Source organism: Lagenorhynchus albirostris, chromosome 1, assembly GCF_949774975.1.
Source record: "Lagenorhynchus albirostris chromosome 1, mLagAlb1.1, whole genome shotgun sequence".
Classification (NCBI taxonomy): Eukaryota; Metazoa; Chordata; class Mammalia; order Artiodactyla; family Delphinidae; genus Lagenorhynchus; species Lagenorhynchus albirostris.
This window is the reverse complement of record NC_083095.1, coordinates 181281599-181308278: the sequence shown is the minus strand read 5'-3', so window position 1 is coordinate 181308278 and position 26680 is coordinate 181281599. Positions and strand designations below refer to the sequence as shown.

Sequence of the window (26680 nt, the reverse complement as noted above, 5' to 3'; positions counted from 1 at the left end):
CTTGCCCTACCACTTCTGCGTATTCATCTCTGGGCTTAGTAGCACTTAGTGGAGTGCTTTGTTCAAAGTAGGAACTCGGCACTTATGCTACGCCAGGCATGGCACAAGGCACTTAACTGTAATGAGTTGCTCCATGCTATGAGGTAGGTGCTATTATTGTCTCTATTTTACAGACGAGCAAGCTGAGGCAGAGCAAGACTCAGTGATCTGTCAGAGTTTACAACTGCTAACAAGTGTTAGAACAGGCATTTGAACCCAGGCTATCTGGCTTTGGAGACCATGTTCATAAACGTGGCACGTGACTGCCTCTCAATGAATGACCGATCACAGGTTGGTTGAACCAAAGATAACAGCAAGTTCTAACAATAATGAAGCTGCTTTACCACGAGGGAAAGGGTAGAACTGAGCTAATCATCATCGAGATCCACGTTTTGGATTTGACAGCATTTCACAATGTCTGGAGACATACATCTTCGGTTGTTGCGACTGGGGCAGCATTTCAGGGAAGTTTGCTGCTGGCATCTAGTGGGATGCGGGGAGGCTGGAGATGCTGCTAAACACCGTATAATGCACAGGACAGGCCCCAAATACCAAGCGTGCAGAAGTTAAGAAACCTTGCTCTGGGAAGATCCCAAGTCTAACTACTTACAAGATGTCTGATATAGCTCCCTTTTGACTATACAATCAGGAGAAGGAAAAAAATTAACCATTCTTTTTCAGAATCACCTCTCTAGCAGGATATCTAACATAGTTGAGAAAATCTTCAAAGGTATGCCAGGCACTGTGAACATTTTAAATGACACAAATATGAATTCAGATGTTCAATTAACTGGTAAACCGAGGATGTATCCTATTCCTCAAAGCTACCAACACAATAATACTTCATGCTCATAAAATGAGAAAGTGATGTAAAATGATTAAGAACAGACCCAAGCTACCAGTTAGCATGCAGGCTTCCTCCTGTACATAGAAATTTTCCTTCCCTTTCATTCTAAGGCACAGGATTCTACTTCTCTAAATCTGCGATGCCTTAGAAATCACAGCAGCTGTCATGTGGCTTCTTTTCCTCCACATACAAGTGCCCAGACAGGCAAGAATCTGCTCCCAAGTGAATTCTTGACTAGTCTGTTGAATTTAGCTACTGTAGGTGCAGAACAGTGTAAAAAGTATGATCTCAGTTCAAGTTTACCATGTCTTGAAAAATACTTTATTAGGAGGAATCTGTTATACATTTGGAAGGAGAGCTATTAGTCACTTTGCAGTGAGCACCCTTGAATTTTGAGTGTTATTTCGATAGAGATATTTCACATTATATGAGCCGGGCTATAAACACAAAATAGCAAAACATAAATGTCCTAGAGTTTTACAGTTCTTAAGGGCTGTTTTATGTGCCATGGATAGGGATGATGATGCCGTTAAATGAAGTAATTTTATAACCTTGGCAAGACAGAGCCTCACGCCCACAGTCACCTGTCACACACTGTCTCCCTTGCACAGGGCCTCTTAGTCACATGGACCCACTCTCTTCCTGGAGGCCTTGCTGAAAGGAAATCATCTGGGTAAAACCACCTCAGCACTCAAGGTCATTTTCCTTCTAGAAGCTCAGACTTGAGAATTACAGTCAGCCCTCCATATTCGCAGGTTTTGCGACGTCAGTTTCAACCAACGGCAGAAAGAATTTTGCAGATTGGTTGAATCCGTGGATGTGGAACCACGGTATGGAGGGCTGACTGAACTATGCCCTTTTAAATAAGGGACTTGAGCATCTGCGGATTTGGGTATCCACGGGCTCCCGGAACCAATCCCCATAGATACTGAGAGACAACCATACTATTCTGAAGGTCAAAGCAGTTGTAATCCGCTTTCCTACCCCAAAGTCCATGGCCGTCTTGGGAGGAAGATGCTACCATCATATATGTTCTACACTATTTTTTCCAGATCTCCTATATATAATTTGTCACCGCTAGATGCTTTGTGGAAGCATCTTTTTAAGAGATGCCAAATTCATTAAATCGAAGCACATGAGCTACGTACAAGATCAAGGGGAAATTACTTTGTCTTTAACTCATTTTCAAGTCAATAGAGCTATTACAAAATTGCGTTCAAAAAAAACAAAAAAGCTACCATTGGAAGTTTCCTGAGTACAGATGAGAAAGAAAATTTTTCTCTCTGATTTCAAACACTCTGCAGTTAATGGGCTATTTCACAGAAGTGGTCTTCTGAAGAGTATATGAATCCAGCAGTGCCCAAAAGAAAGTATCTCTACAGATTTCTCAGTCTCCCTCCTGTGTTTTTGTAGCTTCACATCTTAGATGTAAAATTTCACTTGAGAGTTTCATATAAAAAACACTCGGATTTGCTTTTTAATATTATGAAATTGCAACAGAAATTGGTTTGACACGTTATAGGACCCTGTACTCATGAAGTTACTTTTAGGGGTTGAAGCTTCTTTACAAATATTTACTTGCACAGACTAAATATACCTAAAACAGCACCACTGTATAGGTGTAGCAATGGATTATAATTGTGTGCTTCAGTAATTGTTTCTGGTGTTCTTGTTTTTAAAATTTTCTTTGACATGGTACTCACATTCATTTTTTTCAAAATAAAATCTACCAAGAATGTTCTCTTCTTTCTTCCCCTATCTCTGCATAATTCTGCTAATATACTAGCTGGGACAGTTATATTTTAAATGACATGTATATATTTAGCAGCATAATTATGCAAATTCTACCATGTTGATGATTGTAAATATCCTTTCAGAGCAGCTACTTAGCATTTTTTTTTTTCTCGCGGTACGTGGGCCTCTCACTGCTGTGGCCTCTCCCGTTGCAGAGCATAGGCTCCGGATGCGCAGGCTCAGCGGCCACGGCTCACGGGCCCACCCGCTCCGCAGCATGTGGGATCCTCCTGGACCGGGGCACGAACCCGCGTCCCCTGCATCGGCAGGCGGACTCTCAACCACTGCGCCACCAGGGAAGCCCAGCTACTTAGCATTTTGTCCTGGTTGAAATGCTTCGAATTCACTCCCAAATTCACTTCTCTGCTGGGTGAAAGTGGGGCTCACAGTTCTCACCCAGCAGGCAGAATACTGCACAGCGGTAAAAAGTATGGATTCCTTAATGTACCTGGACATCATTCTATGCCACTTACTGGCTTTGTGACCTTGGGCAAGTTACTTAACCTCTCTGAGCTCTGTTTCTGCATCTGTAAAATAGGGATGATGATAGTACATACCGCACTGGATCGTCATGACGATTACATCGGATGATGTATGGAAACTACTTAGCATCACGCTTGGTCCATAAAAGACTCTCAATAAATGATAGCTATCGTCAGTGTTCTTATATTACCCAGCAGGACTACATTTCAGCCTAGACATCCAGCTTTCCAAGAGTTTACAATTGCAGCTGAAAAAGAGGAAGTATGGCGCATTCCGACCTGTCCAGGTAACAGTGGGGTGGTGGGTAGCAGTGTTAGCAGCACAATGTCCAGACTCAAGTGTTTACTCGAGAATCATTCTTTACATACTTTTGTCATGTGCCTGGGTTGAGTCAGTGGGAATGTTTAGGTGTTTCAGTAATACCAACTCTAAATGTAGACGGTGTGTGTGTGTGTGTGTGTGTGTGTGTGTGTGTGTGTGTGTGTGCGTGCGCACACGCGTGTGTAGGGCTACAGGAGAAGGGAATCTAGCCTGTGGTGAGAAATCACCTAGACAAGATGTGAGATAAAATTCCTCCTCTGCTATTCCACATTTACAGGAATGAATTCAAAAATGTGAAATCATATTCTGAATTACAACCATATGTCAGAATACGGCAGTGATCATGACAGTGTATTTTAGGTGAACATTAATCTTTAGTCAACTTTCCTAATCCTTGTTTTTCTAGAAATAAGAACTTGGATTTTCTAAAAGGAGTTGCTAACACATAAGACAGAAACCCATAGCGTTTTCTGAGCTTCCTTAAAAAACAGAAACCTGAGGAAGCAGAGGCCCTGAAAATATACCGATGCTACCGAAGACTAAAATTCTTCAAGACTCTGATCAGGGAGCAGTACAGAGGCAACTCCACATAGCAGAGGGCCCTTCATTTTGGTCCCACCCATAAGCCAATCCTGGGAACTGGGTTCAGTGATGTTCAGTTATATGCACGTGGTAACCACATGCGTGACGATGAACTAGGTGCTGAGCGAGAAGCCAGACGCCATCGTTGGCCAGAGCGTGCCTGGCGCTCAGCAGGGTGCATGTGGCTGGATGTGATAAACAGTGGAATCAAGCTCACGATCATCTCATTCCCACGAGGTGGGTCAGCAGGGTGGTGGGGGAGGACGGATTCTGGCCCTGGAGACGGACAGTTCTTATTATTTCCTGGACTAAATTCTTATGACTCCAAGTCCCTTCCTATCAGTGACACACATTTCCCAACCAGTCCCTCACAGCCCACCGGGGCAGAGGTGTTACCCTTTCTTAGAAGCACAGGGCGCAAGCTCCCTATAGCCTTAAGGCACGTCTTGGTGGACTTCCCTCTGGTTGTGACACTGGTCTGTTCAAAGAGCCTCAGTATTTATCCCACACCCCTCAGCTTTCTATGGTCGTGGGAGGCATCCCTTTCTTTGCTTCTTAGAATTTAACTTCCTAAGGACTTTGGCAAGGAGAGAATAAATACCTTTTTCCGAGTCTTCGTTTTCCTTAGTCCTGCGTAATCAAGCCTGTCATCGTTTTGTCTTGTTTCCCACGCAGCAGATTTTTTAATAGGAACTATTCTTGGAGACAGTTTACATCAACTCTACCCACTTGCCATTGGCCAGAACCCACTCACATGGCCACACTTAACTGCAAGGGAGGCTCGGAGGTGCAGATAGTTTTGTGCCCCAGAGGAAAAGAAAATACGGTTTGGTAACCACATAGCCTTGTCTCTGCCATCATCTGTTCTTCTATTCTTCTCTCAGCAAATACCTGTTTCATCCTTCTTTCCACACAAAGAATGTATACCCTCCCTCCACAAGGGAAACAATGCAAAGTCTCATTCTGTCATGGAATCCAGCGCCATGTACAGGATCTCTGGGAAATGTGCAACCTGCCCCATCGGTATCAGATGTGGCTCCTGGTGACCTTGCAAGCAGTTAACTAGAGAGCCAAGTTACCTGTAGCCCTACAACCAGTACTACAGCAGCGGAGCAAAGACCATTTGTAACCTCTTGTTCCTTGAGTATTTGGTAGCTCTTGTCTATAAACCACTTCACTCTACTTCAAGCCAGTCACTGTTGCTGTTCTTTTGTTTGTTTGTTTGTTTTAACCGTACGCGGGCCTCTCACTGCTGTGGCCTCTCCTGTTGTGAAGCACAGGCTCCGGACGCGCAGGCTCAGCGGCCATGGCTCACGGGCCCAGCCGCTCCGCGGCATGTGGGATCCTCCCGGACGGGGTCATGAACCCGTGTCCCCTGCATCGGCAGGCGGACTCTCAACCACTGCGCCACCAGGGAAGCCCACTGTTGCTGTGTTTTTTTTTTTTTAAACTGTGTAGAGAGGGTTAGAGCTTATTGGTACATTGATAATCCCCCAACTTCCAGGTTTATTCTCTTTCCATTTTCCTGGAATCTTTCTTCTGGAACCAGATAAGAGATGGCCCTGTCATGATAAAATTCTGCCAGTGAGGACAGAGCGTTCCCATTTGTGTGATTAAGATAGTGATATACCATCACATTCCAGTCACAATTCTGGCCTTCTTTTTACAAGGTCATGTAGTAGAAAGTGACATGACCGGTTTTGGTAAGGAGGATGCAACAGTGGTTCCAGTGAGGTACTGAGTGGCTGAATATCTGAATTTTATTTCTCATGCCCCTTCTGAATTCCCATATGACAACAGGTCAAATGCTTAACCCTCCTTTGGACTCAGTTTCTTTGACCAGATTTTTATAATTATTATGTTGCCTTCTGTCAGCCAGTTCAGGGTAGAGAAATCCCCTCTATCAAGAGTAGCTTTTCTGGGGCTTCCCAGGTGGCGCAGTGGTTAAGAATCTGCCTGCCAATGCAGGGGACATGGGTTCGATCCCTAGCCCGGGAAGATCCCACATGCCACGGAGCAACTAAGCCCGTGAGCCACAACTACTGAGCCTGCGCTCTAGAGCCCACTTGCTGCAACTACTGAGCCCACGAGCCTAGAGCCCGTGCTCCGCAACAAGAGAAGCCACCACAGTGAGAAGCCCGCGCACCACAACGGAGAAGCCCCCGCTCGCTGCAACTAGAGAAAGTCCGCGCAGCAACGAAGACCCAACGCGGCCAAAAATAAATTAAAAAAAAAAAAGATTAGCTTTTCTATTACTCTACAGACTTGAGGGTTTTCAAGATGTAGTATGGAGGTTCTGGGCTGGTAAATTATAAACACATGTAAACTTAAAAAGAAATTTAAATTCCTGGAGTGTCACATCCACTAGAAAAATTTTGCTGATCTCTGTACCACTCCTGAATGAGTATTACATCGACATCATCCTATTTTTATGCAAATTCATGTTTTTATCACCCTGGATGACACACCCTTTTCATTTCTCATAACCAGATGAGTAAACAAAATAGCACTTCACAAGGAAGAACAAAAACCACCATTTCAAACAGTTAACACTTGAACCGCTCACTCACTTTCCGTGGGAGATCAGTTATGATCAGCTTTTGATGATTTGTCTGAATGGTTTCTGAAATCATAATTTTCTTCTCAATTATTCAGACTTACATTAACGATGCTGCCGTTAGATCCACACTCGGGAGGCCTGTTCTGACCTCTCTTGTTGGGGTGCCTGCCTGCCTTTAGCCTGGCTACTGCCCAGCCTCACTCGACCACCGGATTTAGAAACTCTTTGCTGACAACAGCCCTCTGGTCCTATTCTTCCTCCCCTACCCCGCAGCGGCCAGTACCCACAGGGCACAGTGCTCAAGGCCGGCGCTCAGCTGACCACTGTTCTCTTGGTTCGACTTCTGTAAAGCAGCCCTCAAAACCAGCACGTGGGCGTGGCCCACCCTTGGCCACCCTCACCGCCTTACCTGGTCTCTCTGTCTTTGGGTATCGTAGCCGTGCTATAAGCAAACACTTGCTTCTCAACTAGAGGAGGGCCGAGGTCCACAATTCCGGCTAATCCTGGAGTCGTCCGTGGCTTCTCAATGTACACCAAGGTGCCGGGCTCCTTTTTGAAGGCCTGGCGGCTGGGTGAGACCCGGTCTGACTGCATGGTGTGGGAGGGCCCGTGGGCGTTATGGAGACCGTGCATCTCCACCATCCTCAGGTCACTGACTCGGTGAGGAGAGGCCGGGGGCGTTTTGGAGCCCAGAGTAGGCAAGAGGCTCTCTGGATACTTCCTTGACTTCTGTCTGTACAGTGACTGCTCCATGTGCATTTCCGCTTGCAAAGAAGGGTTGCAGTAAGCACTGGCTGAACGAACTGCGGCGCGGTGATACCCGATGATGTGATCGGGGAGATCCAGTGGGTGCCCGCCGTGCGAAGAGGCTATGCTCATCCTCCCCTCGTGATAAAGATAAGGATCGGCGTAGAAACCCTCGTTTCGGTACATCGCGAGGCTCTTGGAGCTCATGTCTTCATCTGGCTTCACGTCTCTTCTTTCCAAGATGGCGCTGGGGCTGGGAGAGATGGATCTGGAGACCGGCAGGCTGGAGAGTCTGTCCCTGGGGATGGTGGCGTTACCAGGAACGACCATCGGCCGGGTACCTCCGTAAGGGATTCTGGATGGAGAGGGAGGCATGGAATGTGGCACAGGAGTGGACGGTGGAGAATTTGGAATGGCGTGGGGTAGAAGAGCTGCGGGTCCAGGTCGAGAGGCACCAGGGCCATCTCCTCTTGCATAAACCATTTCTCTCTGCATCTGAAAAGCAAGAAATTAGAAAATCTACTTTGATATTCATATTTTTAGAGACATCTCAGTGTGGTTTCCCTCATGAAGCAGGCTGAAGAGTGGCCCCTGCAAGATGTCCACACCTTAATCCCTGGAACCTGTAACCATGTCCCCTTACAGGGCAAAAGGGCCTTTGTAGATACCCCCGTTAAGGATGTTGAGTTGGGGAGATTATCCAGGTGGACCCAATGCAATCACAATCACTTATGTGAAAGTAATGCAATGCATTCACTTATATGTGAAAGAGGCAGGAGGGTCAGCGTCATGGAAGGAGATGTGATGACAGAAGCGGAATCAGAGAGAGAGAATGGGAAGATGCTGTTACGGAGTCCAAGCTCGTACTGCTCGCCCCACAACAGGCCAATAAATCGAGACGTGAGGTGTTGGGGCACGAAGAGTGACTTTATTTGGAAAGCCAGCAGACCGAGAAGACGGTGGACCCATTCCCCAAAGAATCATCTTGCCTGAGTTAGAATTCAGGCTTCTTTTATACTAAAAGGGGAGGGAGTGAAGTCAAACATTTCCTGCTTCCGGTCAGCCTCCAGAGGGAAGGTGTTAACTTCTTTCTCCCTGCAGAAAGGAATCACAGGTGGGCCTGGTCAGGATGTTTCCTGTGAGCTAAACAAAGGTATTTTAGCTTAATGCTCACTACCTGGGAGTCAGGGTTCCCAGAGATGGGCCATTATGTATATTTTAAGCTTATAGGCAATATCCCTTTAGTGACTAACGTAAATAGAACACAAAAGGTTCTTCCCTATAATAATTCCCCATTGTCAATGTCCATTCCACAATCTTGTGGGAAAAGGGAGGAAGACCACTCTGGCTGGTTACTTCCTGTTGAACGGAGGTGACGAATATTCCTTAGAATCTTTTGTCAGCCTTTGTTTATCTACAACTATTTGAACCCGATGAAACCTATTAGCACTTTGTTGTCTAATTCATAATTGAACTTGGGGTTTTGGTTCCAGTTCCTAATACATATAAATTCCTGTGCTATTTATTTGGACACAATTAAAGAAACTGGTTGCCCCTTCTCCAGCTGCAATGGAATTCCCATCTACTTCAGTTGGATGGGCAGACCTGTTGGAGTCAAACTCAGGAGCAGAGGTCAGTATAGAGCCCAAAGTTTTAATGTAATTGGCAACCGCTAGGTCTTTTAGCGTTTATAGATTCTCCTGCCTGGGCACACACCTGGAATGGAGTACCATACAATATTTTAAAGGTGTTTAATTTAAGCCTGCTTCTGGGAGCCACTGATCCACAGCATGGCAACTAGCAAGGTTATCCCAAGTTAAATGTCTCCTGACGTTTTAGCAACGCTCCTTTCTGATATATGATTCATTTTCTTGGTTTTTCCTGTTGATTGCCGTCTCTAGGATGAATGCAGTTTTAATGCCTTCATCCAAGTCAGGGGATAATTTCGCTAAGGAGGGCTTTAACCGCTTCAGAGAGTTTCTGTCCAGGTGGGATATGCTTCCACCGATCCTGAAAAGGTGTCCACACAAACACCAGCAGGTATCTGAGATTTCCTGAGGCTCAAGGCCTTTGAGTAAATATTTGTCAGTCCTCGGTGGGGCAGGTTCCTCTGTGTTGAGTCCCTACCTGGGAGGTCTGACAGCAGTCTCTGGGTTATCTTTAAGACTCTGGGGGTAAGGGCTTGGTCTCCTTTTCTGGGATGTTCGTAAGTACCATCTGTTGTCTTAAAGCATGTTCTGGTGGGACTCAGATGTCACCCTATTGTGCTGAAAAACTTCAGGGTGAGGCCTGTCAGAAAGTCAATCAGGTCATCCCCCCACTGTCAATTTCACCCCTGGCTCCTGTGGGGAGTTGGGTACCTCAAGGCCAAGGGAGTCCCTGGGTCTCTTCATTCAGAGCATCCTCTCTACCATGAGAGGCTCTCACCTTCTACTGTTCTGTGTCAGCAGAGGGCAATCTGTTTTCCAGCGATGCTACTCCTCACAATAAGCGTATTGTTCCTTCCCCAGTCGTGGCCTACCTCTCCGGGTCACCTGCCTTCCAGGAAGCCAACGCCACTGCCAGAAAAGTGGCATTTCGTTTTGTATCTTTCTTCTGTTGTTGTTCCCTCAACACTTTCAAAGCAACATCTACCAACTGAGATGGGTTCATTCCAAATGTACCATCTAATCTTTGCAGTGTTCTCCTGAAATCCGAGGCACTCTGCCCCAAAAGGTCAAATTTACCATTCTAGTATGTGCAGGGGCCTCGGGATCTGCATTAGTATGATGTGTGTAGGCCTGATAAATCCTTTCCAAAAATTCAGAGAGGTCTTCATGTGTTTTGCTGAATTTCTTGAATTTCGTGCCAACCCTTTTGCCTTGGTTTCCCCTTTCAAGGCCCTGCTAAGATGCACTAATGAGCAGTGCTCTCCTAAGGGCCTTCTTCCCTCACCGGGGTCCCCATTTGGTTCAGCTGTGGGTGCTGGCAAGTGGGCTTCAGGTGTAGAGCATCCTCTCTACAAGGAGGGCTGCAATCTTTCCAACTAAACAAGTTTGAGAAACCCAGCCGCTGGTTATTTCCATTTAGGCCCCCCATGAGATAATGGCGTAAGGAAAATACCCCTGTCCCAGAAGCGGCCCCAGGCTCAAATCCGGTGCCCTGCTGGGCCTTAGACCGCGATTCCAGACCAAGTCCCTGTGCCCCAGAAACTAGCACAGGATCTTCTTGTTTTGTTTTGTTCTTTTGGCCGCGCTGCACAGCTTGTGGGATCTTAGTTCCCCGACCAAGGATTGAACCCAGGCTGCCGCAGTGAAAGTGCTGAGTCCTTAACCACTGGACCGCCAGGGAATTCCCAGCATTTTCTAATTGATCCTATAAGGAGGGAAGTCCTGGGCCCCAGTGTCAGGAACTGGGCCTGGATAGGAATGGAAGGTGGTGTAAGGGTTGGATATACCGGCGTAACGGCCGGAGCGGCTGGGACAGCCAGCTCAGCCAGAGGAGTTAAGGTCTGAGGCAACATGTCCTCTCATTCCCTTCCCTATTTTCCCTGGGAATGGTACAAATACTTGCACATAAAGGAGTTCGTTATTCTGGCCTGTTTCTTCACAAAATAGCTGGAGTGTCATTCAAAAGCCACTGTAAAACTATAGATAGCAACGGATCACCTAGCTGTTAAAAGGATGCCTTTTTGCCTTGGCATCAGCCAGCTGCGATTACAGTGCAACTGAATAGAAAACTGACTACTGCTGTGGCTCTGACAACACGGTAATTACTGAAGTTATGACTGATATCGTTTACCAGGCTGTGCCAGAATTTTAGGAGCCCCATATGCTTTCTGGAATGTGTATGTTAATAGCATTTCCCCATACAGCACAACCTGAGAAGCTTTTACCACCACCCATTTGACAATGCCTCCCACCAAATAAGCCCAATTACTTTAACATTCCTCTCTCTGAGATGGAGAGAAAACAAGTAATGTGAGGTGTTCCAGAGACTCTCCAGAAAACCCCAACGTTAGCCAGAGGTCAAATGAATCCCACTTAGAACTTGATCTTTGGGACATCTGTCAAAAATATCAAAAGTTTTAACCAGAGATAAAAGATCCCAGGCAAATACAGGTCACTTAAACAAAAACTCATGATCTATTACCAACAGGAGTTCAATATTTTAAGAAAACTTTGTCCTCTTAGAGAACCAAATTCAGGTTCTGTACCACTTTACCTTCAAGATTGATTTATTTATCTATTTATTTATTTATTTAGCGGTACGCGGGCCTCTCACTGTTGTGGCCTCTCCCGTTGCGGAGCACAGGCTCCGGACGCGCAGGCTCAGCGGCCATGGCTCGTGGGCCCAGCCGCTCCGCGGCATGTGGGATCTTTCCGGACCGGGGCACGAACCCGCGTCCCCTGCATCGGGCAGGCAGACTCTCAACCACTGTGCCACCAGGGAAGCCCCAAGATTTATTTTCTTAATTAAGTTCAATCTTATCTTAGAACTAAGTTTAGTTTCAAGGTACGAAAATCTGGAGAGACTATTCCAGACAGACGTTTCCAGAACATTATTCCCATAGAGTTTAACCAAAACTCTTCATTTACCTTTATTTTATTTACTTAAAAGCTTTGTCACATTATTTTTCTTGCTGACAAACTTTTTAACAGGAATAATAAGGTCTTATTTGATTTCTAGTAAATCCAGGTACAATGAAATTATTATACCTAATGTTGATGACTCTAATGACATACCTGTATCAAACCAACAAGCTTAAGCTAACTTTAACACCAGATATTAATTCAATACTGAATTTCCTAGATGACGTGAGCCTGAACCTCATTCTGGACAGTTTCTTTTATATTTGAGTATTCACTTAAGCACTTAATTTCCTTTAAGCCAATTAAATAGAGCTCTTTTACAAATTTCTGGCCATGCCACACATCTATAACACACGTACAAACACACACAGGGATGTCATAGTTCCCATTCCAAAATTTTAGCCATGAATCAAGTACAACAATGTAAAACGCATCAGTTACAAAAGATTGGATGCAGACGGGGTTTCTGGCAGATGGGACAAATCAAGGTCACCTGTACAGACGGCTAAACCCTTTTTAGTAATATTTATGGAAAAGACTTATTTCTATTTGTAGCTTTTGGTGATTTTACGAACCAAGTGGAAACGTTCTCTTCCTCGGAATGTCCCACTCTTGGACAAGAGCAGACAGGGTTTTTTTCCCTGTTCCTTTTCTCCATTTGACACCCGTAAAAGTTTAAAGTATCACAAAACTGATTTGGCTGTAAACGGAGAAACAGTACCAAACAAAATGAAACCCAAAACCCAAAGAACACACAGAAAATCCTAAATAAACCCTCAAGTTTGGTCTTGGGTTTTTACATATACCAACGACACAGGAGACCATAAATGACATAAGTAACACAGCAAGGGTAACAGCACATGGTGCACAGGGCCCCAAGATAACCCTGACTAACCCCCCTGTAGAGATCCTAACAGGTACTGCGGCTACACACTATTGTAACAAAATATCATCTTCCTCTGACACATGGCTTCAGAGCTGTAATCAGATCCCTTACCCAAAATGCACCTCAGAGAAGTTTCTTTAGGAATAGTTGAAACATTCCCCATTTTTTTTTTTTTTCTTTTGCGCTACGCGGGCCTCCCACTGCTGTGGCCTCTCCCGTTGCGGAGCACAGGCTCCGGACGCGCAGGCTCAGCGGCCATGGCTCACGGGCCCAGCCGCTCCGCGGCACGCGGGATCCTCCCGGACCGGGGCACGAACCCGCGTCCCCTGCATCGGTGGGCGGACTCTCAACCACTGCGCCACCAGGGAAGCCTCCCATTTTTAAAGATAGAAATTCAAGACAAAACACAAACGGCACCACACACATGCTAGCGTCCAAAGAAACAAACCAGGTGACACATAGGGTAGAAGCCCAACAACTCCTTCCTCTCTCCCACAGGGTATCCCACTCAAAGACAGAACACATTGGCTTATTCCGGAGAAAAGGCCCCAAACGAAGAGAGGAAGCACAGTTCTCGGCTGTACACACCGGAGCGACTTACCCTACTGCAAGCAAACTGTCGGCTCCCAGATGTCCATTCCTTGCTCCAACTGCCAAGTGCTGGGGCAGCCGGTGCTGCTTCGAGGAACTCTGAAGGGAAGACCCTCAGGACAAGTGGGCCCGGCAGCTGCTAGGGCCTTACCGGAAAATTCCCCGAACGGGGCCGGCTGGCCAGGAGCAGCAAGGCTGCTGGATGGCTCCCCCAAATTTGTTACTGAATCCAAGCTCATACTGCTCGCCCCACGCCAGGCCAATTAATCAAGAGATGAGGTGTCGGGGTGAGGACTGAAGACTTTATTCGGAAAGCCAGCAGCCCGAGAAGACAACGTGCCCACACCCACCAAACAACCATCTTGCCTGAGTCAGAACTCAGGCTCCTTTTATACTAAAAGGGGAGGGCGTAAAGTCAAACACTTCCTGTTTCCGGTCAGCCTCCAGAGGGGAGGTGTTAATTTCTTTCCCCCTGCAGTCATTCACAGGTGGGTCTGGTCAAGACGTTTCTTGTGAGCTAAAAAAATTATTTTAACTTAATGCTTATTACCTGGGAGTCAGGGTTCCCAGAGATGGGCCATTATGTGTAATTTAAGCTTATAGGCAACATCCCTTTAGTGATTTAGCTAGCTTGTAATAATAGAACACAAAAGGTTCTTCCCTATTACAAGGCTACACTGCTGACTCTGAAGATGGAGCAGAGAGCCATGAGCCAAGGAATGCAGCAGCCCCCAGCAGCTGGAAAAGGCAAAGAACGGGATTCTCCCCTAGAGTCTTCGGAGGCAGTGTGGCACTGCCAACACCTTGGCATTGGCCGGTGAAACCATTCTGTATTTCTGATCTCCACAACTGGGAAATAACAAATTTGTGGTGTCTTAAGCTACTAAGTTTGTGGTAGTTTGTCAGAGCAATCACCGGAAATGAATATACCTGATGTAGAGCTCAACATTGTGGGGTCTGAGGGAAAAAACAGTGCAGTGGTTTAAATACTGAGGTCATAGCTTCTTAGAGACACTAAGAAACTATGTGGGTCTAATGTACCAAAAGGGCTAAACTGTCTCCTAAAGCTCATCTTGGGCACACTTTTCGAGTGGAGGCCCTGGAAAGTAGATAGTAAGCATCTTTCCCATCTTTTCAAGCTGATACAATATAGGGACATGGCCAGAGAGAGAAAGGAGATGCATGGGAAAAGTTTGGAGGGAAGTTTTACTCATTTGCTGATGCCTTACTATGAGAAACAAGATCTGAGAGGTCAGGAGGAAATAATGATTCAGGAGATGAGTGCAATTGGAGGCAAATGCATAGTAGGGATGGCAAGAGATAGAAGAGGGAAGGGAACCCCAGGCATGGCAGGGAGGAAGAACGCTAACAGTACCCGCTCTGGGGCTGCCACGTGACGATGGTGAGCATGCTGGGAGAGGTCGTCATAAGCCCCGCAGTACTTGCCCAGGCAGCAGTGATTTCTGGGCTGTTTCATTACCACCCAGTTCAGGAGAGTTAGGACTCTCCCTCTAGCTCTCCTTTAGAAGAAACAATGACTAAAGAATCAATAACTCAAGAATCATAGATACAGAAAACAGATCGGTGGCTGCCAGACGCAGGAGGTGGGTGCCCGGGGGGCTGGGGGTATGTGTGTGAAATGGGTGAAGATGGTCAAAAGATACAAACTTGCAGTTATAAAATACATTTAAGTCCTGCGGATGTACGGTCCAGCATGGTGACTATAGTTAATAATACTGTATTGTATTTGAAAGTTAAGAGAGTAGATTTTAAAAGTTCTCATCACAAGAAAACAATTGTTAACTGTGTGGTGATGGATGTCAACTAGACTTAGTGTGGTCATTTTTTCGCAATATATGCATCTATTGAACCATTATGTTGTACCTCTGAAACTAATATAATGTTATATGTCAATTAGATCTTAATTTTAAAAAAGGAAGCAAGTTAATGGCAAAAGAGGAAACTAATTTGCAAGTGCACTATTTTATTTAGCAAGGGGCAGAATCAAAAATACAAATGAATTCAGCATGTGAATAGGTGGTACTTTTTGTTTTGATCAAAGCCCAGGAGGGTCATGCTCACTGGGATTCTCCAAACGGCTACAAGGGAGGGGACGGACAGCCAGTGGCACCTCCCAAGCTCTGTCTTCTAGTTTGATTTGTGCTATCACAGAAGCCACATTTCCATTTGGACTTCTCAGAGATGTGACAGACAAGGAGGGTATAAATGATTGGAGGGTGGGTGAGGTAGGGGCGTGAGGAGAGAGGAGATGGGCTCAAATGGACGAAGATCAAGATAAGCAGCTGAGAGACCCGTAGTGTGGGTGAGAGAAGACATAGAAGAGGCAACAAGAAGAAGGTTGAAAAGGCAACAGAGCCCAATGCCCTGAATACATGTTGATTCCTTACCTTATAAATTCATTCACTTAGTAAACACTATTTACCAAGCACTTGCTAAGAACCAAGCATGATTCTAGGACACAGCTCTAAACAAGCCCGTAAGTTCCTGCCCTGGAGGGGAACTTCCTGCTCTTGAGAGGATACATTCTTACCTACACCTGGTCACGAGGATGCAGGGGATGAACTGGCTGGTCTCCCACAGGCTTCCTCATCTTGTCACTGGAAGGACCCAGCAATGCAGAGTCCCTGACCCAGGGAGTTTTACACATTATGGTGGATTTCATAATAGAAATGACTGACAAAAAAATGCAGGCAAAATGCAAATATTAGCAACCAAAAAGAGCCCTTTGAGGGGTACATTATCCAAGCACTACTGAACTGGCTCCTGACCCCCTAGGGGATCCCAGAGTATGCAGGCTCCTCACTCGACGTTACAATTTTATCTCCACTACCCCTGCCTCCCCAACACACACACACACCACACAGACACACCATACACCACACGCACCACACACGCACACACGCCACACGCACACACACCACAGTAGACTAGTCTGTTCTCCCCCTCTAAACCGGACTTGGGATATCCTCAGGCTGTCCTCACCCCTGGGACCCTCACCCCAGTTCCTAGCCCCTGGGGAGTCACACCTAGGGTGAGGTCAAGGTCAGCCTCCAGTTGTGTCCGCTCCACCACATGGCCCAGTCCCGATGCTCCAGCCCACACACTCTCAAGGCTCAGGGGCTCACGACCATAGACCAGGAGGGCATTCCCAAGGTCACTGTGCGATAATATACCTGATTCCCATTCCAGAATGGCTGGAGCAACCATATAACCCAAGTTTTGTAGTAGATCAACATGGATCCTCTATAAATACCTCTCCCCCCCGTCTTCCTCAGTGCAGGGCTCAATGAAAAGAAAGGTCAGGCTCAGTGGTAAGCATGGCAGGGCTTCACAGGTGATAAAATACGAGAGGGACTGGCTCAGCCGGCGGTGCATATCTGGCCAAATTCCCCACCCAATCAGACCACACAATGCAATAATCACCCCAAACACACGTACAGATATATTCAAACATGCCACTGTGTGTAAAGCATCACATGGTGCTCGAGGTCAACCAGGTGCAACAAATAGTAGGCACTGTTGTCATTATCGTTATTCATCCCCACTCCCCCCACAAAATAGGGTTTCAAATGTCTAGAACCCACTTAGGATGAACAATAATCCTAACGGGGTTAGTCGCTACTCCCTGTTCTCTCTTTCCTCCTCATCCGGCTTCATCTGGATTTGGGGGATCCTGAACCAAATGAACACATAGAGAACCCCCCCTTTTCTGGTAAGAGAGCAAAATGAGACATCAACATTCCTAGGAGTACAGAACTGTCTAGAAGAATAAAGGGTATTAATGAAAGAAAAATGTAAAGTTAATTTTAATTAATAAAAATTTGAGTAAATTTCTTTTAAAACAACAGAGATGCCTGCATAGGTCTTTTAAAAACATGTTTGGTGATGTGAAAAGAAATGGCTAGGAGGCACATTATATAACTAAGTGAAATGAAGTTATGTAAAATTTAAAATAAAACACATGCCAAAAACTTATTAGAAAAATCTCATTAGACTTTCTGGACGCCTTGTGCAGATGAATTCAGAAAGAAATGTAACAATTAATTACCAATAATTCAGATACACTGTGCATTCATATGGGAAATGCAGGTGATAGTAAAAATATTGAACATCCAACAGCCTGTATCTCATGAGTACCAACCAGCCAGAATGGGACCTCAGCCAACGAGGCTGGATCGTAGCCATAAGCAATGAACACTACGTACCTGATGGTAATGCTGTATGTCAGCCCTGCCTTGTCCACTTCAAAATAATCCTGCCATTATCCAACAGGGTCACTGAATGAATTGCTGTCCACCTGAGTTATCCACAGTGGAGGGGAATACAAGCATTCTGCTATGCCAAAATAGGTCATCTAAGGTTGAATGTCTCCATCAATAGGGGTGACCTAGAGGTTGGAAGCCTTTGGCAAAATTCTTCTTTTCGTTTGCCAACCCAGGACTGACTTTCCAAGACTGAGTTTTGAGAAGAACCTTGATAATTTCATCCTTGGCTCTACATGGAGCCCAAGTAGAGAATGACATCATCTTCCCATGATATAGTAGGGAAATGTTTTAAACCTACCGCTTGAATAAACCCTTAAAATTAGATAACTTGGGTTCATACACTAAAGGATACAGAGCAACCAAAGGGAAATCACTCTTAGGATGAGGCAGACGGTGATGATGAAGTCTTCAGTGTTATCTCCCAAGGAGTCCACTTGCTATTCCAATAAGAAGTGGACTTTAGGGGCTTCCCTGGTGGCGCAGTGGTTGAGAGTCCGCCTGCCGATGCAGGGGACACGGGTTCGTGCCCCGGTCCGGGAAGATCCCAGAGGCCGCGGAGCGGCTGGGCCCGTGAGCCATGGCCGCTGAGCCTGCGCGTCTGGAGCCTGTGCTCCGCAATGGGAGAGGCCACAACAGTGAGAGGCCCGCGTACCGCAAAAAAAAAAAAAAAAAAAAGTGGACTTTATATATAGGAGATACCCATTGCCTGACTGACTGAACCAGGATGACAGTTAAGATTCTATAATTCATAGTTTAAAAATAATCCCAGCCCTTTGTATTAGTGTTCGTTCTATGGAGGTATCTTCCTAGAATCAGGCACTTGCATGGTCTTGTTTTGTTTTGTATTTTAACTGTGTTTTGGCTAACGAGTAAAGAAATGACCTTAAATACATGCTAGGTTTTTCCTATACTATTACTCAGTCAGACCTTTTAGGAGAAACTTATATTAAACTTTAAATGTAAAATAAATAAGCAAAACATACACACACATGCCCACAGTTGCTATTCACCTTAATATACCTGAATCCTTTATTCTCCCACCAGTTCTTCTGATGGTCACTAATCTTCTGTATCATTTCATCGCTCTTAGAAAGTTGAAAATATCTGACATGTTATCTCACTGACACTTTTAGCCCAGAAAATTTCAACCCTAACGTCTTTATGTGAGCTTTAAAGCATTTAATTTTGCAGCAAGAAAGAGATGCCCTAAATACAAAAATAAAGATTCTTTTAACACCTCCCCAGGACACAACATGGATATTTATTTCCCTGCACCTTGACCTAGACAAAGAAAAAAGTCATTTATTTGCGCTAGATATATTGGCAACGCATGAATGAGGCTGTTCCTCATTGTTCATCGGTTTGTTGGGCATTGTCTCCCTCCTTCCATTACTGCCCAAACTACGGCCAGCTCTTGGTTGAGTGAGTCCCTCCAATTCTTGTAAACAGCATAGTTTCTTCCAGAGCCTCTGCACCGTGGCCCCCAGCTGAGAGGCCGCTGCCCTGCTCATAGCACCCGGCTCAATACACTGCTAGGCTCACCCTCCTCAAAGACCAGAATGAATCTGGGGCAGTTTCAAATTAATCACCTGAAGTCTGAGGTAGGAATCCTAACATATCTATATTTCGTTTTCCCCCAAACACCGTAAGTTAAATCCAATATTACTCATTTACAAGTTTCTTGAATATAAAAGAGGAGGAGAAAAAACTTACAATGGCTTCTGGGAAAAAAAAAATCTAGGATGAAAAATGTTTCTTTCAAATGATTTGGGAAACTGTCTCATGTAATCATGTCTCTTTATGGAGCATTAAAAAATATATATATATATATTCTTTGCGGAAGGGAGTATCATGTACAGTTTATTGTATTTCAAACCCCACCCTTCCAAGTCTAGGATTTGTAAACACACCACTCAATCAGACCATACAATGAAGTCACCAGACAAAACTGAAAATGGGTCTTAGGAGACTCTTTCATCCTCAAAGAATTAAAGCCACTTACTTTCTCTTAAGGAAATCACCTGTGCAGCTAACGCCGGGAGAAAGCACATTGGCTGAGCTCTCAATCACGCGATTCCTTTGTTTGCTGGCTTCATCTCAATCCTCGGTTCCACACGTGGACATTTTAGACAGATTTCTTTTCAGAGAGGAAATCACACACACACAAACACAGATCCTAAAATGTTCCCTGGTGTTCACGACCAGGAAAGACCATTCTGTTTTACCCCGGTCTTCTGAGCGAAGCTGCTCCAGGCATGGATAAAAAGACGTCCTCCCCATGATAAGCCAATTTCTCCTCCCCTTGGATATTAGTCACTGAATAACCTCAGCCCACATCCAACCACAGGCTACCGCACGGGTGACTCAGTCCTCTAACAACGGCTCACACGGAAAACACACACCAACAAATGAACTCAGAGAGGCCTAGGTAAATGGGGTAACAATGAAGGAAATATCACAAGACAGATCTTACTAAGGCGAAGAGGGTCACGAACACAAGCAAACGACCAGCCACCAACAAACAAAATCATCAGAAAACCCAACATGCTCATTTTCCCCAGGTCCAACTCTCAGTGTTCTGCTGGAGACGGGGGGCTCCTGAGAAAACCCAGATGGGCCAGCACCCAATGCCCATTCTGCTGCCAGACTTCTGAAGTCTGTGGGTTGACAACCGAAAGAAACGTGAGCCTTTCCCCCTGGTTTATAACGCCGGAGGGTAAACACGAGGGTGACAGAGGAGGCTGTCTATTAATTAACCAGGTTTTACCAAGCTGAACTTTGAGTAGCAGCCATGAATCAGACCTAGGCAGCACCAGGCAAGTGCAATCATTCTAGAAAACAAACCTGAAAGGGGCGGGAAAGAGACAGAGGACCAGCCAAGGCTAAGCAGAGAGGGTGTTTGGGAAAGGGAGCCCGAGTCCTTCTGCCTTACCCTCGACAAGGCAGAGGAGGGGAAGGCCGGGGCAGTCTCCGGAGACGCCCGTGGGCAATCACTGTCAACACAGCTCTTTTCTTCCAGGGGAACAGGCACTAGGAGGGCTGTGTTCCCAACAAGAAGTGGTTTGTGCAGCCCTCAGAAGAGACAGGTATTATTAGCATATTACCAACAAAAGGTGAGAGCGAGGAAGCATTTCCTTAGCTCCCAGGTAGGCTCTGTGTAATCACCATCGTGCTTTCTGAGCCCTCGGGGACTGAATGGGGCAGAAAGCCATTCCAGTGGGAACCCAGGGACAAACAGCTCCGAAGGCTGGGCTAGAGGCCCTGCTGGCCTTATGCCACACCCCACGACCACGTGCATTTTTCAAACATTTTAAGGCCTTTAGAGGTCGTTCTTGCTGACCAAAAGAATTCCATGATGTTTCTTAAATTCAAATCCAGTCAGTGTCGCAGGCTCTCTCTCTCTAAAAAAAACTGTTTACTGCTATCAAAAAGCTCTGATTAAAGGAAGGAGAACACGGAGCCCATGACATTGCTTTCCTCCTAAGATGTCTCATTCGAAACAATATTTGGATGAAGTGGTTGTAACAGATGCCACCTGAGAGGTCGGAGAAGAGTAGACGGAACGTGAAAAGCCTTGTTTTGATTTTTAATCTAATTGGCGAGAGTTTGTTATCTCTCACCAGAGTATGGGAAGCACACAGTCTTGGCCCCTGACACATCTGGTATCCATTTGGCAGGTCTTGGTCCCTTAGTCAAACGCGTGCTTTCCAGGAAGGGGGATGGAGGTGAAGCTGTGGTCCCACCCCGACTGCTTCTCCAAAGCCCCAGTTGTAGGGCATGAGATGTCCTAACCAGCAGCATTCGCGTACGAATGGACCTGGCTCTTCGTATGTGTAGGACCGTTAGGGAGGTGAACGAATGCGGAGTGTCTGGGTTCTGCTGGCCCCGCCCCCCGGCCCAGAAGCACTGCGCTGTCACTGCTGTTGGCCACGTGAACCCCGCCAAGCTCAGCATGGGAGTCCACGTCCGCCGCTTTAGTGGCAGGTGGCTTCTGTGGGCCCTGCTACCTTGGGAGTCGGTGGGTGCACGGTGAGACATGGTCCTGGTCACCTCTCCCATCCCTTCCTTCCTGCCATATTCAGGGCAATTTTCTTTTACACTCAAAATGCTTCAGGGCACCGTCTGGGCAGGAGAGGCATGGCTTGGTCAGGACTAGAGCAGTAATCCACCGTCAGGAGCGTGAGAGCTGGCCCAATCCCGTGGTGAATCGGGATGAGTTAAATGCTCTCTAGTAAGGATTCAGCGCCCAGCTCACCCAAGAGAGAGGGGAGTTCAGTAACCCAGTGCCAACTGGGGGATCAGGCAAGGTAGTTTCCTAAACAGGATTCTGCTGCTACAGAACTCAGCTTCACCTGGGTGGCCTGTGCCCTCCAGAGAATGGCTCTTACAGGACAACCTACTGCAAAGTTTGGCTCATTCTGGGTGGACCCAATCACCAACATCCCACGCTCTGGTTCTGTTACTTGGCCAAGTTCTCAGCTGCCTAGCTCGGATGCTACAGCCTTTGTGAACCCGCGCTTCCCAGCAGTGTGTTAAGTGTCCTACCATTCATTCTCCCTGTTCCTTTTCACTGACTGGCACTATAGGCAAAGTGGAAGCAATTTATTTCTAGCGAGTATTAAGAAAAGACATGCTAATAAATAGTCAGCATTACCTCAACAGGAAATACTTTTTATGCTCTGGTAAGGCTAACGGTCTTGTGAAATTTATTCCTATTTCCCCTTTCGCATTCGCTGCTTTATTGGCTTTTTAAAAAAGTACATATGCTAAAAGAAAATCTAAACCACTCTTATAAACACAAAGATGCTATTGTGAAGGGGAGTGATTTTGATGCTGGAAAATTTTCAAATTCATCTTTCTTACACTGTTAAAATTGGAAAGATGGTCATTTGGAAGGTCTATTAATGTTTCATTTGGTCATAAATGGAATGTTTCCCAGACACGAGACAGACAGACTGTTGCCAAAATTATTTAATTCTCAGGAAAGACACGGTGAGCTTCTGGCTATATTTAAGATGAGTGTTATTCCCACAAATATTTTGACACAGCCAACTCTGCTGAGCCCTCCTGCACCAGACCCACTGGCTGACTTAATACTGTGCCCAGTGGTGACTCAAGATCTCAGGATGGAAACACATAACAAGTAACATGAAATAAATCATGTAACTTCCAAGCCACAATCAGTAACTGTGCAGAGCTGCAGCACAGATAAAAGAACAATGTCCTCATACCGACACTCAATCTTCTGTTGGGACACTCAGGCAAGGACAACCTCCTTTTATATCTAAAATAGTTACAGTTTGTAAAACGATATTTTCTTGCTACTACTTGCAACGGATGGTACAAAGAACTCCTCATTATTTATCTCATCTCTGCACATCCACCCATTTCCTGCACAGACAATTACTTTTATACACAACCCCCTTTTGGTGCTCCGAGATAAGTCATCTCCGTCACCCAAATACAAATGTTCAGTGCCTTAGATTTTGTTTTTCTTTTTAGGACAAGTCTCTAAACTCCTATTTCACTGGTCAACATAACATCCTACAATATATAATATACTGTTTTATTTATTTATAATGTTTTTTATTCTACGAAGGATTTTACTTTTTTTCCCCTTTTTTTGGCCGCACCACGAGGCATGTGGGATCTTAGTTCCCCGACCAGGGATTGAACGCCTGCCCCCTGCAGTGGAAGCACGGAGTCCTAACTGCCAGGGAACTCCCCTCTCCTCCACTTCTCTTATCTTGGGATGACAGCCAAGAAAAATCTAGATAACTCCATGGGGTGAAGGTACGATGGAAGATGGCTACACACACACACACACCATCGTCATCGTCATCATCCAGCAGTTTGCAGTTTAGACAGTGCTTTCAGTGGTGATTTTATTTCACGAGCCATAGAACGAAGTGAAATGCACGGGTCAGGAGGCCCGGTGTCACTCTCCACATGTGAATGGTGAGAAAATGGAAGTGTGAGGAGATGAGAACCTTGTCCAGCTTCACACAGGACTAAGAAGCAAGGCAGCAAGAATCCCCATCTTCAGCCTCAGCACTGTCACTACTTCCTTCTCTGTTTAAGTGTGAAATCTCATGTCCTTCAGGTCGCTGAGCAGCTCTGCGAGGACTCATGCTCCCAAGGTCTTCCCTACAGAATTACCGAGGGTTAATGCACTTGAGTTTTGACCATGAGTGGGCAGTCTGGTGAATTCCACTCGAGAAGTACCTCATTTGCTCGCCTTTCAGGTCCAGATTTTCAGGGCAAAGGAAAAGAGTAACAGGACATCTCAGTGGCTTTAGGATATAATGATACAGGTACTCTCTTGACTTCCTATTAATTTTTATCTTCCTGCCTCAAAATTAGTTATATAATTAATTATACATTGTACTTAACTAATATACATATTAGTATACGTTATGCTTATATATACTTACATATCCTCATATATACCACTAGTTGATTATCACTATATGGGTATCATTACATTACCAGTTACATACGTGTAAATACGTGTATATACACATATATGTATATGTATACACACATATATATGTCTTCATTAGTCACAGACACCAGATTGCTTATGGGATAAAATATCTGGGCCTCATCTGATTAACATTCTTTACCATTAGGACCCCGATTCCGCTACTGGGTGACATTCCTGGGACCACATCTCTCAGATGCGTTCCACCTCTGTCACTGTGCCCTACGTCCCACTTACCTTTCATTCAGGAAATGGATCTAGGTGATTATGTTGTAAGTGAAAGAAAGCTGACACAACATTATATAGCTTTAGGATGCTCACAACAATGTAAGAATTTTTAAAAAAAGTTTAGTTTGATGATACAACATATCCTCCCCGTATCCAAACCTAAACAGCAAACTGACGACGATCTACCTAGAATTTTACGCTCTACAGCTACAGATTAAAGGACAGATATTCTTCAGAGACCACTGGAGACAATGCTGGTAAACAAACTGATGAATGGATGATGCCAAGTTGGAAAACAAATGGTCTTTTATTCTCGGTCTGCCACTGCCCTCTCACAATGTAGTACTCAAATCGCCATCAGCCCCTTTCTCAGGGCTTCGAACAGCCTCGGTTTCTTAACACCAAGCGTTCCCTGGTAGATTTAACCCCTTCAGGCCTGCCTCCTGTCCCCCTGCCCCTCTCCCCCTTCTTTCCTCACAACTTTTCTGGAATCAACTCTGTGTACCTGGGTTATAACCGTGGCCCTTCTATTGGAATCATCCCATTGCCTGCATTCTGCTCTGTTTTCATACTGATCGGGGTAGGATATGTGCTGGTTCTGTTACCAAGTGATAGAACAAACAACACAATATAAGGTGAGCTATGTCAGCAGAGCCAATTTTAAAGGGAATTTTATGGATGGCTTCTGATGAAAGGTGTTTTAGTCGTGCCATTATTATTATTATTTTTTTTTCCGGTACGTGGGCCTCTCACTGTTGTGGCCTCTCCCGTTGCGGAGCACAGGCTCCGGACGCGCAGGCTCAGCGGCCATGGCTCACGGGCCCAGCCGCTCCGCGGCATGTGGGATCTTCCTGGACCGGGGCACGAACCCGTGTCCCCTGCATCGGCAGGCGGACTCCCAACCGCTGCGCCACCAGGGAAGCCCCGTGCCATTATTTTTGATCCTCGGCTGCACAATATTAGCCAGTGTCAAAAGAAGAAAGGGTTGTGTGAGCAAAGAGCCCCAGAGGATAACATTGAGGGACAATAATTCAACAAATCCACCAAGTTCAATTTTTCCCTCCAAATAAACATGAAAAACAATGATGGCGGATCCAGATCAAAACAGCCCTTGTGCGTATTTTTCCTGGGCTCAGAAGAGTCACTTTCTTTCTACTCTTAACAGCAACTCTTGAAACTAAAAGAAGTTCCATGGGTGTCCCAGGTATACTGAGTATGTGAACTGGCAACATTCTCTCACGTATGACTGGGAATAGATGCCATTTGTTATATAATTATATAGGCTTGTGAACTTTCCCAGTTCTCATTAGTTATGGAAGAACTGAAAAGGTTCCAGGTTTATAAATTACATGAATATACTTTTGAAAACCCATCTGTTTTCCTTGGGTTTAGCTGGAGTCTGTGGCAGTAAACCAAGGACATCTGCTAGTGTGGACCAGGCCAGTGGCCCCGCGTGTCCCAGTCAGGTGTCTCTCACCAGTCAATGCAGTACGTGGAGAAGGAAGAACACCAAACTGGGTATCATGGAACCTGACTTCTTTTTTCTTTTTTTTTTTTTTTTGCAGTGTGCGGGTATCTCACTGTTGTGGCCTCTCCCGTTGCGGAGCACAGGCTCCGGACGCGCAGGCTCAGAGGCCATGGCTCACGGGCCTAGCTGCTCCGTGGCATGTGGGATCTTCCCGGACCGGGGCACGAACCTGTGTCCCCTGCATCGGCAGGCGGACTCCCAACCACTGCGCCACCAGGGAAGCCCCGGAACCTGACTTCTGATCCAGGTGTTAAGATCCGGTTCTTTACCTGTAAGCAAGAAGTCTGATCTCTTGTTGTCTCTCAGGCCCATTCCAAAGGCGACATTTTGTGGGTCTGTGAAATATGTGAGTAGTCACTATGTATGCAAAGCTATGCAAAGCCCAAGGTTAAGGCTGAGGATGGCAAAAGAATCTTTACGCCACAGTTCCTACCTTTTAAGAGTAGAGAAGATGAAGCATGGACATGAGTAATAAAAATAAGACAAAAAGCAAGAATAACTGTGGCAAGTGTCAAACAGGTGCGACAGACAAACCCTCTGGAATCTCTAGAAGAATAAGATTTTTCTGGCTGGGATAGTTGAGGAACACTTCTCTGAAGAGGTGAGATTTAAGTGAGTCCACAAATTATGAGCAGAATTTCAGTAGGGAAGAAAGAGTTTCCTTTCTTAGGAATTCCAGGCAGGAAGAAAGGCATGGTCATAGACCAGCGGTGGGGAAGTGTCAAGTGTCCTG

General features: G+C 45.7%; 1 protein-coding gene across 7 annotated transcripts in view; it reads right to left on the bottom strand.

Moving 5' to 3' along the window:
* KIAA1217 (KIAA1217 ortholog) overlaps positions 1 to 26680 on the bottom strand; it is a 330037-nt gene that overhangs the window by 76678 nt on the left and 226679 nt on the right. For all 7 annotated transcript variants that reach the window (XM_060161598.1, XM_060161618.1, XM_060161607.1 and 4 more), the window contains one exon: positions 7036 to 7868. In XM_060161598.1, the coding sequence (XP_060017581.1) occupies positions 7036 to 7868 (833 nt within the window). The remainder of the gene's footprint in view (positions 1 to 7035; positions 7869 to 26680) is intronic.